Genomic DNA, 18,758 nt, shown 5'->3' with positions numbered 1-18,758 from the left:
CTATAACATAATCGTGGAAATGCACACATACAAAAACATTCTTCCCAATGAGCAGAAGTCTTCTGGAGGGGATATAGAAATGACGCTTACTTAAATACTGCTGTTTCTTCTGATGTTGATTTTATATGGAAGAACTGGAAATGGCTTATAAAAGAAGTAAACAGCTCTTCTTTTTTGCCAAGACAATGGGGAAAGTTTGAGTCAAATTGAAGCACTCTGCCTTTGCCCAAAGTCACAATTAAGAGTAGCCTAAAACTGGTTATCCCGACTTGGTATCCAAGACTGCATTCACATTGCAGGAATAGATGGAAGGGTTTTCTGTCTCGCCAGAGTGGTGCATGCTCTGGTTATCTCTCATTTGGATTACTGCAATGAGCTCTATGTGGGTCTACCTTTGAAGGTGACCCAGAAACTACAACTAATCCAGAATGCGGCAGCTAGACTGGTGACTGGGAGCAGCCGCCGAGACCTACATTGGCTCCCAGTACATTTCCGAGCACAATTCAAAGTGTTGGTGCTGACCTTTAAAGCCCTAAATGGCCTCAGTCCAGTATACCTGAAGTAGTGTCTCAACCCCCATCGTTCTGCCCGGACACTGAGGTCCAGCACCGAGGGCCTTCTGGTGGTTCCCTCACTGCGAGAAGCCAAGTTACAGGGAACCAGGCAGAGGGCCTTCTCAGTAGTGGCACCTGCCCTGTGGAATGCCCTCCCACCAGATGTCAAAGAGAACAACACCTTTTAGAAAACATCTGAAGGCAGCCCTGTTTAGGGAAGCTTTTAATGTTTGATGGGTTGTTGTTTTTTAATATTTTGTTGGAAGCTGTCCAGAGTGGCTGGGGAAGCCCAGCCAGGTGGGGGGGGTATAAATAAATAAATAAATAATTATTATATTTCATTGCATGTACATCCACTATTAGGCAACAGGAAGGACTGGCAAATGAAGGACAGTAGGCTTGGTATTACAGGGAAGCATGGAGAAACATTTAAATGGATATGGGGAAATAGGTAGACAAGAACTTCAGTGTGTTCATATCCCAGAGTGAGGTGCAAGTGAAGGAATGAGCAGTAGAAGTGGAAACCAAAACTCATTGATGGACATGATGCTCGGTGCATCATTAGAAACCACATCAACCACTGCAGGGTGGTTTAATTCTTCCCTCATGACTAAGCAATTATCCCAGCAAAAATCACCCCCGCAGTGCTATTAGCCTTTGGGTGGGAGGCTACCATTGGGAGCTTGGTTTCTAAGGCAAATAGCACCATGGGAGACCATTTTTTGTTCGGATCATCGCTCCACAGACTGAGAAATATATGGGGGAATTGTAGTGGGGGTTTCCAGGCCCTATATACATTGTATAGATTTTGATTATTCTAATAGCCAAAGGGGGTGTGCCATATTTCCCTCTCATAACACCACTGGAAGGATACTATGTCATGAAGTCATGTTATCTTAAGTGAGGTATTGTGGGAAAATTTTGTGGCCCATTGGGCCAGAAATTGTTGCACCTCTGTCACTGCTTATGAGTGCAATTAAGTTTAAGCATGACCAGAGAGGAAGCTACCATAAGCTCCCCCACCCACAAAAAAATCCTAGAATTTCTCCACTGAAATGCCTCACCACTCTTGCAGTGTGAGAGCATGAACAGGAAAGCAGAAAATATTGCTATCAATTGAGGACAAGGTGATAAACGGCTACTAGGCACAACAGCTATATTCTACCTCCACAACACCAGTTTCTGGGAATCTTAAGTGGGGGAAACACTGCTGAGCTCAGGTTCCTCGTGCAGGTTCCCTATGAGCATCTGGTTGGCTACTATGAGAAGAGGATGCTGGATGCTTCTTGTGTCCTTATGAGGAAGCATTTTTGTTTCAGTGCTAAGTAACACCCACTGAACTGTATGGAATTTTCTTCTGAGCAGACATGCTTAGCTGGACCTGCATTAGACATTATCCAAACTGTCTTACACCATGGTCTAAAAAGGCACACGATGGAGCAACCTTGCTGAAGCTGAGCAAGTCTGAGCCTGGTAAAGTTATATGCACATCTCATTTAAGAGCTAAATTCTTTGCACGGCTTGGTACTCCTATGCATTGGATGAGTTAGCAAGTAAAATAGGAGTGGGAAGAAAGTTTGCATATTTGGTCCTTATGACTGTGTTCTAATGCATAGGATCGGAAGAATAAATATTTCAAAATTATTGGGGAGGGGGACAGCTAGGGAGACCTATTATGTATATAAAAACCTATAGCTGAAGAATACAGTGTTGAGAAATGACTTTTGCACTTAACCTCCTGTCTATTGCTATAGAATTTTATTGTTATGATTTATTGAGAGGATAAAACTTTCTAAAAGCGCACACGCACACTGGAAGTGGAACACTTGATGTCAACTTGAGGTGTAAAACTTGGCATCTCTCCTCATTTTTGTACACCACAGTACTGCAGGCAATGAAACCACAGTAACTTTTACAAGCTTATATCCAGGTCAATTTAAAAAGAAAAGATGCAGCATTTCTTTTATGTGTGCTTGGTTTTAGTGTTTGTGTTGAAATGAAAGCTGGAACCAATACTGAAATGTTAAGCTATGAAATATGTAGTTTAATCTTAATTTATTTTTGACATTATATTTATGATTTTGAGATCCCTTTCTAAAACCCTGGAGATTGGTGTCAGTCATTGCTGACTGTACTAAGGTACATAGACCAATGGTCTGACTCATATAAGGCAGCTTCCTGTGCATCATACATTTCAAAAATAATTCTGGAAACTAGTTTAGCCACACCAAACTACAATTCCCAATATCCATAACAAACTACAGTTCCCACAGCTTGTGGGGGTGAGTGACATTTTCTATTTTGGACTTTCTTTTACAATGTCTGAGCAGGGAGCTTTCAGTGTACGGACAACACACACATCTCTGCAGAGTGGAGAAAATGTAAGCTCCCATTTCCTGAGTGTCAGGAGCTGTAGGGGCTAGATTGGGAAGTGAGGAATCAATCAGCTCTGTGTGCAGCTATCCTGTATAGTAAGGAGTTGGAGCACTTTCTAATCCAGTGAAGTATTCCCAGGCTCTGGACTGGTTCTGCACACCCAGACTAGTCATTCAGTCATTCAGGGTTATAAAGAACTTCTGGTTTGGGCTAGGGCTTTGCCTAAGCAGCAGTGGTCTTCCTGGATCTGGTGCATTTTGGTCTTCACCTCGGTTCTGAATTCTTAGTCTTTCTTACTCCTTGTTTCCTCCTCCTGACTCACCCACAGGCTTGTTGCTTGCAGCGACATCAGGGAAGATGTGTAGAAACAGGAAGCACAACTCATGGTCATCATTCAGTGGTTTTGGATGAAGAGTCATCAGTCAGCAGACGGTACTTACCTGTGCCTCTTGTTCACAATATGAACAAGAAATGCACTAAAACTGATGAAAGAAAGAGAGAGAGAGAGAGAGAGAGAGAGAGAGAGAGAGAGAGAGAAAGAAAGAAAGAAAGAAAGAAAGAACGAGGAGCTTTGTTGCCACATCAAGTGATTGTTAGGCTGCAGTGGCTAGACACAGCATCACTTCAAGATATATTATTGAGGGAAAAGATGTCATCCCCAGTGGACACTCTGAATGCAACGCCACAAGGCTGATGGGGGAGTGGGGGCAACCTAGCCACTTCCTGAAGTGCCTGCAAATCCCTTTCCTGTAGAAGAAAGAACTTCACCACCCACTTATCATTAACATTCTGAGAAACCACTCCAAGATTAAATGCCCTGAATGCTTAAAAAAAAGGAAATGTGAGCTAATTATTTAAGTTCAACACTGCAAGATTAAGAGGCATCAGTAGAGAGTGTGCTTGCCCATCTAAACCACCACTTTTCTTGATAATACACAGGGAAGAAAGGGCCTGATCCTTTCCTAATAACCATGCTAGGATTCTGCCAAGAGGCAATTTAAGTGATTTATATCCTATGGATATGTCACTGCATAACAGATTGTGGAGAAATGAAGGTTACAGGTTTTTTATGGACTTTTGAGGTTTTGCACTTTGTCAACAGCGTAAATCCAGGCTAACCTGTCTCTTTGCCCATTAGAGTTACCTTAAATTAACCAAGATGGACAATAATTAATTTAGCTTCATGTTATTTATATGTGTTGAGCACATCTGTTGCTTTTGCAAACCAAGGTTTATACTAACTAAAGTAGTGCATTGACAATAGAACAAAAGAACTTGAACTGCATTTTATTATTTGGTGTCAAGATCATTTAGAACATTTCAAAGAAGTTTATGACCATTATGATTTGTGGCAATTATGGGAGGTGAAATCTTTGGTGGCACATTGCTCTTTCTTCTTGTCCTTCATTGTCCTTTTATTGATGCCAGGCTCAGTGCTGCACATATGTAGCTCTAAAGACATGAGAGGTCACCAAGTTTTCCGACAACTGAAGGCTTCTAATAAGGCTGTAAAATTGGAGATTACTCTTTGCTTTAGAGTATTTTTGAACGGATGCCTGTCTTTCCAGCATGCTGAGCAATGGAAGGAAAGGTTTTCTGATGTCAGTTCCCTTGGAGCATACAGATCATTCTGTGAAGTAACTGATCTGAACTATCTCAGAAAATTGACATCAGATTTAATCTCTTGCCAGAATACAGCTCAAAACTTCATCATCTCAGGGAGTCAAGTTGATGAAAACTTTGAGGACCTCTTACATTAGTCAGATGAAAATGGTAAAAACTACTTGTGGTGGAGTTTTTTCAGCTGTCATTTGTAAGGGGAGTGGTTTCATCTGTTTGCACCTGAACTGGGATGGAGAATTATATACCTGATAAGATGTTCATCAGAGGCTTTGCAGTCATTTCTAAATATCAGGGATGGGAGTGTTTGGCCTTCCTGGTTTAGATAGAGTACAACTCCCATCAAATCTGACCCCTCTTCATGCTGCCTGGGGCTGGTGAAAGTTGGAGTCCAACACCCATTCTCTGCTATGTGTGGATTCTCTTCTTGAATTCTGTGTGCCTCTGTGTGGTATGTGTGGATAAGATCTAGAATAAGTAAGCAAGGAAATGCAGCAATAATGCAATTGTGCAGATTTTAATGAGAGGAACAGAACTAGCATTTTTGTTTCACCTACATTGGTCTTTTGAAGGTGAAATGTAGTGATAAAGCTAACAATAGTTTGACAAATGGATGATAGTGTTAATATTAATACTAGTAATTAACAATGTATTAAGGCAAGTGTAGCCAGTGTGGTGCTTTCAAGATGTTGTTGGACACCAACTCTGATCATCCCAAGGCAGCATGGTTAGCGGCCAGGGATTTGGGAGTTGCCATCCAATAACATCTGGAAGGCACCACATTGACTACCACTGTGTTAAGTTGTGTCAAGGGTTATGAGCTAAGATTGTCTGGCCCTGCCTTCTTTGGGGTCTGGTCCCACCCATTACTGGAATGCAGCCCCTAGGAGCTTTTCACCTAGTTAATACAAGCCTCAGGCTGAAAAAGGCCAGGTTTTTAGGATAATAGATTTCTCCATTGGTATGGAACCAGGGGCATAGGGAGCCGCTTTGCCGCCCCGGGCGACAAATGCGGGGGGCACCCCCTGGGGGCGGGACGCCGCTCCCTAGTGCACACAGCATTCCGGGTAGGCTGCGCATGTGCGGACAGTTTTAAGGCTGCTATTCGCACGCTGCAGCCTTAAAAGTTGCCGTGCCCTGGCAGCGCCGATCACGGGGGTGGGGAAATATATCTTAGCTGAAGGCTTGCCTATCAACACTTGTTTTTACACAGTGTTTTTAGAAAACACTGTGTGGACATATCTTACTAATAAAAAGCTAGAAATGCTTTAATTGAGCATTATTATATATTGGACTCCAATCCTCAGAGCCTTTTCAGGCATTCTTAATGCCTAATGACTCTTCTTCTGCACCCAGCACTGCATCAAAAGCAGCAAACATTAATCTTCACTGAAGTTGAATAATACAAGAAATGTTAAAGGAATAAGTAGCACAGAGCACTGATGACACATTGTCACAGTGACTGATTTTAGCCCTTAAAAAACAACAACCCTAAGACCAAGGGCAGCATCTACCGGTATATTGCATACTTTTTTAGTTTGTTACAGAGTCTGGAGAATGCTGACAATTCTGTATTGGTTGTTCAACAGCATGGAATACCTCGAGATGCATCTACCCAGAAGCTGAGATATTTTATCTGTTCTTTGAAGAATTTGTCACTTTCTTGCCAGATTAGTTCCCATACAGTTCAACTGCTTGTTTGATTTAGAGTCAGAAACTGAGGTTTGGGAGGTTGGGAATGGCATAATCTTCTTTGGTCTTGTTTAATGAGATTGGTTTTGTGGTGGTCTAACCAGAGAAACTTCTTAAAAGGCTTGAGGGAACAGGTGTGACTTGACTCTCATTTATTCATGCTGGAAAATCCTAGCTTCAAGACACTAAAATCTTCACAGGCTTTTGTGCTTGGAATCACTGTCCCATGTAAGATGTACTGGATCAAAATCCAGTTTCATTTTATCCATCATAAAGTTATATATCAAAAAAGTGGACTAGATGTTCAATGCAAAGTCTGAAAATAATAGAAAGGAGAAAGTGGTCTGAAGTACGGTACTACATATCTCTGAGCCAAAATTTGAAACCAGCCATATTGAATATATTGCCATACTGCCATAAGAGGCAAATTTAACTCCTCCCAAAGCAGAGGAAATATATTTCTCAATACAGTGAGATAGACAACAGATTCCTTTGGCTAATCAGCCCCATTCAAAATTCCTTAGGAATTTCTGGGTTATTACATAGAGCCAGCTCCATATGTGCAAAGAGATTCAAACCCACCCAGGCAAATATGGATCAATTTCCTTGTTGTTCAAGTAACTTTGGGTTAATACTTGTCTACGTGGGTTTGGGTCTACTTGCATGTATGGGGCTGACTCTGTGGAAGAACTTCAGAGACTGTGATCAGATATATAAGATGATCAAAGTTCCCCAAATCAACTGGCAGCTGGAGATTTTGAAACCTAGTTGCTGGTATTCTTCAGCAACTTATGAGGTAAAATATGGTAACATAACATCTTGGGTTTTCCTATGGCTCCATAAACTGTAAAATGACGGAGCATTTGATGGGAATTTGTTGAGTGATCAGACTTATTGTGTTTGTCCTCTTTGACAGGATCTTCTTCATGAAGTCCTAGAAGAGTTCACTCATGCATCAGTTTAAATGTGCATTTGAGGCAATTGCTTGACTAACAGCTTCCGAGTTGGAATAGTGTAGTTCTTTTCTTATATAAGTTTCACTGGCATTGTTTTTTTAAAATTCTAATTAAAGTAAGTGGAAAGGCTTAGTTCTTGTGACTACACAGTTGCTCCATCTCTGTGCCAGACTCCACTCTCAGTTACCTAACAACACATATCTATAATGTTTGTGTGTTTTATTTGAGGATTTAAGAGAATCATGGGTCCCAATAGATGAGTTACAGCTAATAAAAGGGTTATCATAAGGGACAAAGAACATTCACCATATGCAGTGCACTAGATAGGTTTCCAGCCATTCTAACTTAAAATATACAGGACTCTTTAAGACAGGTTCACTTGGAAATCTGGTGCAGAATACTTACTGAGCTAGTGAAAGAGTAAATGTATGCTGGTGTGCTGCTCAAACATTCAAATGAAACTTGGGGAAACAATCTTTCCAATGGGCTTCTGTGCCCTAGATGGGTCCAGTGTATACGTCAACCTAAGCACGTAATCACTTGTCGCTCTAAAACATTGCTCTCACTTTATTCTTTGGGATGATAGTCTAAGGAGATTAATTTTCTCTTGTCACATGCATTGTTTACATCAAAGTGTAAAATGCACAGCACAGATTAAATTTATGCAAATTATATATCTTGCATTGTAAGGTTTACCCCTTGTTGTTGTTTTTTTTAAATGACATTGCAAACTAAAGTGGTTTGTTTTGGGGGTGGTTGGGAAGAAAGCATTATCCTTCTTCATATCCCCTCATTTGTCAAAAAGAAGACATTAAGGGGGAAAAATAAATTAACCTGATCTGATCACAGCAGCGAGAGTGACCCTTGCATCTATAAATTTTTATCAGGAAAATTGCCCCTGTAGGGAGTCAGATTAAAGGAGGAAGCTTAAATTCACACAGGATATATTGCATTTTCTTTACATTGATAATTGTACTGTTCAACGTGACATAGATTCCAACCGCTGAGTTAAGTGTGTGCCTGTTAGAAAAGCCCATTAAAGGAGAATAGTAAAAAGCATGGGCACTGTACACAGCGTGGCAGCCTTGCACTGCCAGCTGCTAGGATAGCCCGCTGATTCTGTAGCTTGTTTTGACCTGGGAAGACAAGGGATCAAGTATGTGGATGCAAAGAAAAGCCAGGTACAGAAGCTGCTAGCTTGACAGGTCTGTTGTGCCGGAATAGATTGTTAGACCACGTTCACTCAAAGCCATGTGCCATTTGTTTATACTACTTTGATTGATTAATGGTAGACTGGGGGGCGGGTGTTCTTGAGTTTTATAAAATGCTTGAGTTTTTTACAATTCTAAAGTGGGATGCTGTGCAGATAAATATGGAGGAAAGCATCTTACGGTGGAAAATGCAGAAATTAAGAATGGTGAGCATAGCACTAAAATGGTACGTGGAAATTGTTTTATGCCTTGTTGCTTTAGGATGATTTCTTCCCCCGCAACTCATTACCTGCAGCTGTTTGGCAGACCCATGGGAAGTGCAGTTTAACATGGGCAGGGCAGCATGTGGGGAGCAATTACTCTCCCTGTGCACTACAGACTCCATCACAATTGTTTTCCCTTCATATTTGCATTGCAAATTGGCTGCAGTGGAACATTTGAGAAGCCACAAGGAGAACCAAGTAAGTGGCAGGTGGCCCACATGTTGCCTACAGGTTGCATGCAGTGGCTATATCCCCCACTCTCTGTACTCCCCACCACCGCCATCTGCACATTCAGCTGGGATGCAAAGGGGCCCTCGGTGTACACAGTAAAAATCCTTCACATGTCAGCTGAATGCATGGATGGCAAGAGTGTGTCTCACCATGTGTGGTGAGGGGAAGCTAGTCTCATTGCCCCCCTCGCGTTGGAGGGCATTCATCTGAACCGCTTACTGATAGCATAAAAAAGAGTCTCCCTCTCACAAATACTTAAACACACTTACATGCACACAATACCCAGAGCTGCATATGTGATGGTCTGATCCTACACTCACTCATAAAAAACTGCATCTGCTTGATCTCCTCTTTGCATCTTGATCCTCAGAAGCTTTTGGGTGGAAGCAAAGAGTCTGCAGTGGGGGAGGAGGGAATGGGGAATTCCTTACCTGCAAGCATCCTTGCACTCATGCAGTATTGGATCCCACTCATGTTAGGCTCTTTTAGTCCCACTGTGGTCATTGGAATTTATGCAGGAGTTTCTTTTTCTTCACTTGGAAGTTTGGGCACATTTATTCTAGTGGTATTCCCTCTACAGTATTTCCTTGTGAAGGACAGCGTCAAGGTCTTTTCAAAACAGTGTAGTTAACATATACATTACCAGCTATCTTGTTTCCTGGCTTTTATTTTTTAAGTTTGCTTCTACTTTGTTGACAGTATTATGTTATGTGGATTACTCTTCTAATATGTATATTAATTATTGCAAATATTATGCTTGAAAAGACAAAAAGGAAGAAGTTATGTCTTTAGTGATGATGGCTGATATACAGTTTAGGACACTATTTCATGCACAGACTCCCCAATTTACTTGTTTACAGTGTCTAATGGATCATGAAAAATTTATTCTGCTCAGTTATTCTTTTCATCCCTTCATATCATATTGACAGTAGTTGGTAGTCTGAAATTTTCTTAGTGGATTGTTATGCGATTGATTATTGCAAATGATACCCTCCAAAAAGAGCTAGCATGGATGTGAACAGTTGTCAGATTTATTCTTTTTTTAAAAAAAATAATCAATGCGCATATAGGCCGAAGAAGGATGCATTACAAAAATGGGATTTTGCTTACAATATGTCTGCAGCATTGCGAGGCAATGCCAACAACTTCACTGTCAGAAGAGCATACCAGGAAATCAAATTGTCCTTCCCTGAGTAGGCTTGCATCCTTGCCATTATCATCACTGTCCATTCAGTTGCCCTCTCTCTCTGGGTGCAATCCACAGCACTGCCACTCACTTTTCTTGTCCTTTCCCCATATCATATACCAAAGGCTATACCTTTGCATCTGCTTTGCATTCAGAAGGTCTCAGGTTCAATCTCCAACATCTCCAGATAGGGCTGGGAGAGACCCTTGTCCAAAATCCTAGAGAGCTTCTGAGAGCCAGCATAGCCAGTTTGAGCTAGATGGGCCATTTGTCTGACTCTTATGTTCGTATCTGAGCAAACAAGCAGGATGGGCTTGCACTGCAGCCAAAGAATGTGCCTTTTTATCATATAGCTGTGTCGGATGAGTAGGTGCAGTTGGAGATCCTGGTTACCTTTCTATATCATTCTTGTGTTTTTGAAAATGTATGTGCCTTTTTAGGTGGACATAACATTCCTATATACAGTTCCATTCTTTTATGGAGTTGCATGCAAAATTAGGCACAGGTATATAGTAGCCATTGTGTACTAACAGGGTAGGCAGAAAACAGAAAAGTTTAGAAAATTATTAATAATATTGTTATCCTGTTCAAATTGCTCAGGGCAGATTCCCCCTCTATATTATCCTATATCTCTGTTGTAGGTTAGGCTGATGGATAGTGACTAGGCTGAGGTTACCTAGTAAGTTTGGTGCCTTAGTGTATATTTGAGCCCTGGTTTTCCACGTTTAAGACTAGTATGCTAACTGCTACTTGGAATCTAACTTGGACCACAGCTGCAGGGAAATAAAATGCAGATAACTTATAAAATGAATGCATAAGGCAGTCTTTACCAACCTAATGCCCTCCAGACGCTTTGGATTATAGTTAAAGCCTTATGTACAGGTGAAACTTGAAATATTAGAATATTGTGGAGAGGTTCATTTCTTTCAGTAATTAAACTTAAAAGGTGAAACTAATATATGAGATAGACTCATGACATGCAAAGCGAGATATGTCAAGCCTGTATTTGTTATAATTGTGATGATTATGGCATACAGCTGATGAGAACCCCAAATTAACAATTTCAGCTTTGGGGTTTTCATCAGCTGTACACCATAATCATCACAATTATAACAAATAAAGGCTTGACATATCTTACTTTGCACGTCATGATTCTATCTCATATATTAAACTCCAGTAGCTAATGAAAACAATTGCTTACATAAACGGACTTTTCCACGATATTCTAATTTTTTGAGTTTCACCTCTAAGTGTGGCTTTTACAATAAAAATTAGAAAATAAGACACAGCCTTTTAAAGAAAAACTAAAAGACATACTGTGATTGTCCTGGACTTTTATGTGTAAGGCATTGAAATATTGCCTTAAAGAAAATACTTCTTTTTATATCATGAAAGCTTCCTTGCTTCCTTATAAAGTGAAAATTGGAGTGACTGAAAGTATCAAATGCTTTATTTTGGTACCATGTATGATAACTTGGCAGTATTATTTGATTATAAGCCTGACTGCTGTCAACAAGAATTGATAGTGTAAGGAACACAAATCTGAAGAAACAAAGCCAATTTCTACTTAGGCTGAGTATTTTGTAACTTAGAATAGATACCTTGGAAAGCACCAGGAGAAGATACCTAGGAGAATATTCAGATACCTGTACCGACAATGCTCATAAGCAATACTGATTCTGCTGGGAATAGTGTAGCTATAAGGTTAGGGGCTTTGAGGGAAAGGATGATAATGATGAAAGCCTGAGAGCCCTCATGCCCCCAAGCAGTGCTGTCTTAAAGGGATCAGGCGCCCTGGCGCGACGATCCCTCGGCGCCCCCAGTGGGCCGCCTCTCCGCCCACGTCCCTCCCACGCTGGCGGCCCTTCGGGAGGGGGGGTGGCCGAGCGGGGGATGAGGGGTGTGGCGCTGCAAGCCGGCCGCCCTCTGGAGCGCTGGGAAGGGTGCGCAAAGCCCCGCGCCGCTCCAGCGCCATGCCCCTCATCCCCCCGAGGGGCGGCCAGCGCGGGAGGGAGGTGGACGAGCGGGGGATGAGGGGCGTGCGCTGGAGCAGCGCGGGGCTTTGCGCGCCCTTCCCAGCGCTCCAGCTGGGGCTCTGGAGGGCAGCCAGCTTGTAGCTTGCCCTCCGGCGCGCGAGCGCCCGCCCGCCCATGGGGGCGGGCGCGGGTTGGGGAGGGAGCGCCCGGTATGCCGCCGGGGGCGCCCCTGGGGGGCCTGGTGCCCTGGTGCAACGCGCCACCCAGCCCTTATTACGAGACGGCCCTGCCCCCAAGTCCGTGACTTAATCCCAGTCCACTGGCTGGTTAGTTTGCTCAAAGTCCCTGGGACCTCTGCCTGAAGCAAAATGCCAGTTTTGCCAGCAATGTAAAGTCACATCTCCAAACTGGAACAGTACAAGTGGGGTCACTATGAAGGTGAAAACATTCATTCAGCTAGTGTTAGTTGGAAGCTTAGCCGAAAATGTATTCATGTTTCTGAAACCAGCAGCAGCCATTTCAAGGATTTGTGAATTAGAAGTGTATCACAAGGATGAAAGTCAGTGAGGACTGAGGTCACCCAGAGGCCTTAGGCAGATTGAAAGGAAGAATAGTTTCTCCTGGTGTTTCCCCCAAGATCTCGTACCTCCCCCTTCCCCAGCCAGGGCCACTTGAGGGCAAGGCAATTCTGTGCAATGTAAACAGCCATCCCTTCATTCCCAGAAAGCCCAGAAGGTTAGTCAAAGATAAGGGAAATCAGCCCAGCTGTTTCTTGCTTCTCCCCTGTGCAGGAAACTAAACTGCCTCCAAACCAAATGTGTGAGGCACTCATATAATTGTTGGCATCTGTCTGTCTCAAGAGACAATGTGTAGTGAGAGTGAAGTCAGACTGCTGCATTAGCAGCACCAAAGTGACCTCACTGGGGCACATGCCTGGGCAGTGTGTATAAAGGTCCTGGGCTGCCCAGATGACAAAACCTCCCTCACTGCCTTGCTTACGTGGTCCAAAGGAAAGCAGAGCATTACGTTTGGTGCCAGTTTGGTTGCAGACGTTGCCAGAAAGAGGCGTACAAGGCACCATCCAACTGTCTTAGGGACTCCATTCTAGATCTGTGTAGAGTTTACTCATTAGCCTTTTCTTCTCCTAAAGATATCCTACAAAGGCAGCATGGGTTTAGGATCAAAGTTTTGCTTTCCAGGTTGATGAGCCCTATCTACCCCTCATTTCCCGCTACAGCATGTGCAGAAGCAGCCTTCTTGACCATTGGACCTATTATTGGTCATGTCTGCTCAATCCACCAGAGCCTGCTTTGCATGCAGGGAAAGTCCTTAACTCACTGAGTGTTTGAGACCCATTGACTTCCCTCACCTGGTTTAGCTGGCCAGTCAAAACCATTCCTGGGGTGTGGCTGCTATTGCATGCTGATAGCTTCTAGGAGCCACAGGTAAGAGGATGGGGACCAAAGGTGGGCAAACTACACCAGAAGGAGCATGATGTGTGTCCCCCACCGAGGTAATACCCCTCCCCTAACACCCCAATCTTATATAACTAACTTGGGGAAAGTAGTAAAATGACACATTAAAGATCTGTGCGGGCCAAGGCATTGAGAGGTACTTAAAAGACTTTGGGGATAGGCCCATGATACATGCTAAAATATATATATTCAAGCTAACAATCAGGTGCAAATTCATAGAGGGGGAAAGCTCTTGACTGTAAGGGCTCACATTCAGCTGTGGGGTGCTAAGAGGTTTTTTTTTTTTGAGCCCAGTATACTATGCCCTCCAGCCCACCTGCAATCTGTTGTCAAGACTCACTGCTTCCGTACAGAATGAAACTGAAATAAATGCCTCTGGGCACAAATTAAGTAGCTGGGTGGCTGAGGTTTTGCCGACACTGTGCTTTGTAACACACCCTGTAAGCAAAGTAAGTAACAGAAACAATTTTAAGTTTTAAAAAAGGAGAGGCTGGAGATCTGGGGCCCAGTATGAAAGACTTGGAGCTCAGTACCCCCTGGGCCGCCACCTCTCAATGCCTCTGTGTGCAGGTGTTGCAAAGTTAGGAAAAATGGTTTATTTGTCCTCCTGATGGAGTCTACTTACATTGATAAATGGTAATATATAACTTTTAACAATGCATTAATAAAGAAACAAAAACAATGGTGTGTGATTCATTTCAGCCTTCCATGTAATGAAAACATACTGAAACAGAGGATAATTGAAGGTGTTCATGCCTTAAACATGATTTGAGGTTGGTTTTCTAAATAGTTGGTATTGGGAAAACTAATTTCCTCCCTGTTGGTAACAATGCCTCCCACCCCCCACCCCCCACCCCCCATGGAAAAAGACCTCATTCTCTTCAATACCAAGTCAAAACTGCAATATGCATTTATGTGTTTCACTTTCATCCCCCTTATTCAGTTTGGAATTTATATTCTAGGCAGAAGCTTCTCTCTAACATTGACATTCCCTTAGGCACTGCTGTTCTCTGATCATGGTTAACCTTCAAAATGTTTTTAAAGATCTGATTTCATATATCCTACAACTGTGTTGGTTTTTAATATGTGTGTCCAGAGGTGAAGCACAAATTGGTTTTAGGGTCACTTTAGGGAGCAAAATTGATTAAGAAGTTGTATCTGAGATTGTGTGAATTATTGGGCTGCATTGCAAAATATTAGTGCAATAGAAATAAAGAAGTTAAAAACAACCATCACCCTTCTGTCACATTAAACATTAAAACAGAAAAAAATAGTTGCTCTTAAAACAAAGTTACAGGTAGGTAGCTGTGTTGGTTTGCCATAGTCAAAACAAACAAACAAAAAAATCCTTCCAGTAGCACCTTAGAGACCAACTAAGTTTGTTCTTGGTATGAGCTTTCATGTGCATGCATGCACACGAAAGCTCATACCAAGAACAAACTTGGTTGGTTTCTAAGGTGCTATTGGAAGGAAATTTTTTTGTCTTTAAACAAACTGTCAGCCAGCAACACTGCAATGAGGAAGACTCTAAAGCCTGAGTAAATAGATATATCTTTGACTTGTGTCAAAACCTCACTAATGAAAGGGTTTTATGCAACTCAAGGGACTGGGAGCTCTAAAGATGGGGGTAGTATAGTTCTATTCAATTATTCTTGTCTTCAAGCAATGATGGGGAAAGCAGGGGCATACCCACTGGACCTCCTCTCTCTGTTACAGCCCTGTCACTCACCCTCACCACCATGTAGTACCACAGTGAAGGTCTGCAGACCTTTGCCCTCTGACATATGGGTCAGGCAGTGGGGCTGAAATGGATGGAAAAGGACCAGCACACCCACCCTTGCTCTCAGCCTCATGCAGTTATAACACCTGCATAGGGCTTGTGGCTCTGTTCACACAACCCTCCAAAACATTTGGATAACTGGAAACAAACCATAGACTTGCACACTCCCTCGTCTATATGTGTGGTTTCACTTTTAGCTTGCAGTTTCCATTCACCTACATTGTCAAAATACCGTAGGTGCTTTCTCCTCAAACAAAAATGGGTAGCAATAGTTTGAAGCTGGTTTCCAGTTCTGGGTTTGAGTACAAGCTAATGTTAGCGTTAACAGAAGACTGAAAGTGAAGCTCAGTGAGAGGAAAGGACCTTTCAAATAATCCTCCACAGTTTGGAGGATTGGCTGAATTGAGCCACAATATGTATATATTCATACAGGCATGACATGTACTATGAAACTATGTTTCTGCTGTTGTGGGCAGTCAGCTACTTCCTTTGTGTAGCTGGTGTAGGTTCCTTTTTCTAGAAGACCATAGCCCATACTATTTTGTTGCTGTCCCAGGGCGGCAATAGAAAAACATAGCCTAAGGGCACATGCTAAAATATGAATCTTTAAGAAAAGCAAAGGAGGTGTGGGTGGGTGTACACACACACACACTGAACTAGGAAGCAAACTAGGTGATGCTTTAAAGGACTGTTTATAGCAGATCATTAACATTCCCATGTGAAAGATATGTTTGACAAAATCTAGACAGTGAATCCCATGTAGTTTTAATAATTAATTTTAATGAATTTGAGGTTTTGATATTTATAGAAAGCTGGCAAGGATGTAGAGACAGCAATTTGGCATTTATGAAATATCAGCTTTCAGCAGATAAAGAGAAAATTAAAAATTATCTGTACCAGCGTTCATTAAAATCCCAACGTAGGTAAATAACTAATTGAACACCATCTGTCTGTTTATACTCCTCCTAATAAAAAAAAAAAGTAACTGTCTGAAACAGATTAATGAATCTGTTCTTATTTCTTTGAAACCAACAATTTTCTGAGAGTTTATTGACACTGTTAACATAGTGAGTTCAGTAATAGTGGCACTGAAAGACCACCTGTAACTAAAGACCACCTGGCCCGATTCAGAAAACAGGTTCTATCAAGCTGTTCTGGCATATCATGATCTAAGTTCAGCCGTGCATTTCACTTTTGGCATTTGAGAACTCTTATTGAGAAATTAAAGTCAGGTCAGTGTGACTCTCCAAGAAGATGGAACTAGTTCTCCCTCCCACCCTTGACTTAACATGCGGCTCGTTTTAAATAGTTTCTGATAATTGTTGGCCTAATTTAAGCCAAGGGAAACCAAAGTTCTAAAACTCACAGTAAGCTTTTACAGATATGAAAGATCCAAACTTCAGAAGTTTACCTTCCATGAGTTGGAAAACTACCAGAACAGTGACAGGATATCTGTTACGCTCGGGGCATTGCTGTGCTCATCCCATCACCCTCTCATATGTTTAATACTTATAGTCCTGTCCCTAGAATAGACCATAGTAGGAAAATCTTTACTGATAGAATTTCCATTTGAATGACAAAGACTGTGTGGAATGGGGGCTGGGGAAATGGATAGACACCATGTTGGTCTGATGCCACATTTCATGGAGAAAGAGGCAAAGCTGAAGAACCATGGACAGTTCCAAATAAGTAACTCGCTCCAACAAAGTTTGGAGCTCTCTGAGGCCTGTTAAGCCTCTGTCTCCAAACTATCTCCTCCATGCTCCATACCCTCCAACGAAAATAGGGATGCCCTATTTGTTGTTGTTCAGTCGTTCAGTCGTGTCCGACTCTTCATAATCCCATGGACCAGAGCACGCCAGGCATGCCTATCTTTCGCTGCCTCCCGCAGTTTGGCCACACTCATGCTAGTCGCTTCGAGAACACCATCCAACCATCTCATCCTCTGTCGTCCCCTTCTGTCCTATTACTTACTTTATTTATTATATCACAGCCACTATGGGCAGCTTCGAACATATATAAAAACATAATAGAACATAAAACAGTAAAAAAAAAAAAAACCTTCCCTATACAGTGCTGCTTTCAGATTCCTTATATAGTTGCTTATCTCCTTGGCTCAGAGATCACATAACTCCATACCCACCAACATTTCTCCATTGAAAATAGGGATGTTCTAAGGAAAAGTGGGACATTGCATGATCAAATGAAGAGTGTTCTCTATAAGCTGGCATTGAGTTGCATCTGATCCAGGGCTTTAGTTGGGTATACAGCACTCTCATGCATAGCATTCTAATGCCAAAATAGATAGGCAAGAATAAGGAGCTGGGGTGTACACCTCAAAATATGCTTTGTGTCACCAGAAATGATATAATCTATACTTCCAACAGTGAGTTGTGCTTCTGTGTTCTGTTCTTCACAAAAGGAACGTTATTGGCACATGGGCACCACTTTTGACACTGTCCTGTGTCAAAACAAAGTATTGAAAATAAGAGTCCAGATTTTGAATTCCTCAGAGACTTAAACGGGAACATAATTTAATTATTATCTTACTCTTCCCGATAGTTATATACAATCTAAGAGAATGATATATCTGCTTTTTTCAAAACTTTTGTTTTTGTTTTTGTAGCAATATTAATGATAACACTTTGCCTTCATTTCTATTATTATTTCGTTCTAGGTATTGAAAAATCTTTTCAAATTATGGAAAAAAGGATGAACAAGCACCCCATACCATACCGTAACACAGACTGACATTTTGAAATAGATAGACAAATAGATGAACTCTAAGGATATAGTTTCTCCTTAAATGTATAATTTCTACATGGGTGTGATGATCAATTTGTGATGATTTCTTTTCTTTCTTGCCTCTGTAGAGTCCAATAATGCAATGGCTGAAGACCAAGGGTGTTTCAGAGTAGCCGGATGGATGTCTTGGGTTTTAATTGTAACTCTGACGATTTGGAGTGATCGTGGTAACGGACAAGGTCAAGGTAAATGGAAAGATTTTATTATTGAGAGGAAATATGAATGTAGTTTGGCTTATTCCGCAGGTGTTCATTTTTAGTTTTGCTTGACTATGGATGAATTAGCAAATAGTTCTTTTACCCTCTGTTTTGGTTCTTTTAGTGACACAGTTGTGGAAATTAGGAGCGGCCAGTGCAGTGCAGTGGTGCTGAACCACCACCTCTTGACAGTGTTGTTATTGGTGCTTACCAGAATGGTGAAGGGATGAGTGGGAGCAAGGGCAGGGTTGTGCAGATTGCTATATTGCCTCACTGGGGCACCCATACAGCTCCAACTTTGTTGCTTCACTGTCCTGCTAGGCTACAGTGCTACCACTGTGAGGAAAGTGGCAGTGCAGCACCGCCCTGCCGTACCAGCCACTCCTGCTGGAAGTCTTTGAAATAGTAAATGTTTGTGATGCTATTGGATGTGAAA

At 42.0% G+C, this 18,758-nt stretch overlaps 1 protein-coding gene across 2 annotated transcripts in view; it reads left to right on the top strand.

Moving 5' to 3' along the window:
• ROBO2 (roundabout guidance receptor 2) overlaps window positions 1–18,758 on the top strand; it is a 980,064-nt gene that overhangs the window by 15,511 nt on the left and 945,795 nt on the right. For both annotated transcript variants that reach the window (XM_033146834.1, XM_033146835.1), the window contains exon 2: window positions 18,194–18,310. In XM_033146834.1, coding sequence (XP_033002725.1) covers window positions 18,194–18,310 — 117 coding nt within the window. The remainder of the gene's footprint in view (window positions 1–18,193; window positions 18,311–18,758) is intronic.

This window comes from Lacerta agilis, chromosome 4, assembly GCF_009819535.1.
Source record: "Lacerta agilis isolate rLacAgi1 chromosome 4, rLacAgi1.pri, whole genome shotgun sequence".
Taxonomy (NCBI): Eukaryota; Metazoa; Chordata; class Lepidosauria; order Squamata; family Lacertidae; genus Lacerta; species Lacerta agilis.
The sequence above is the reverse complement of the archived record's forward strand: the minus strand, read 5'-3'. Positions and strand labels throughout refer to the sequence as shown.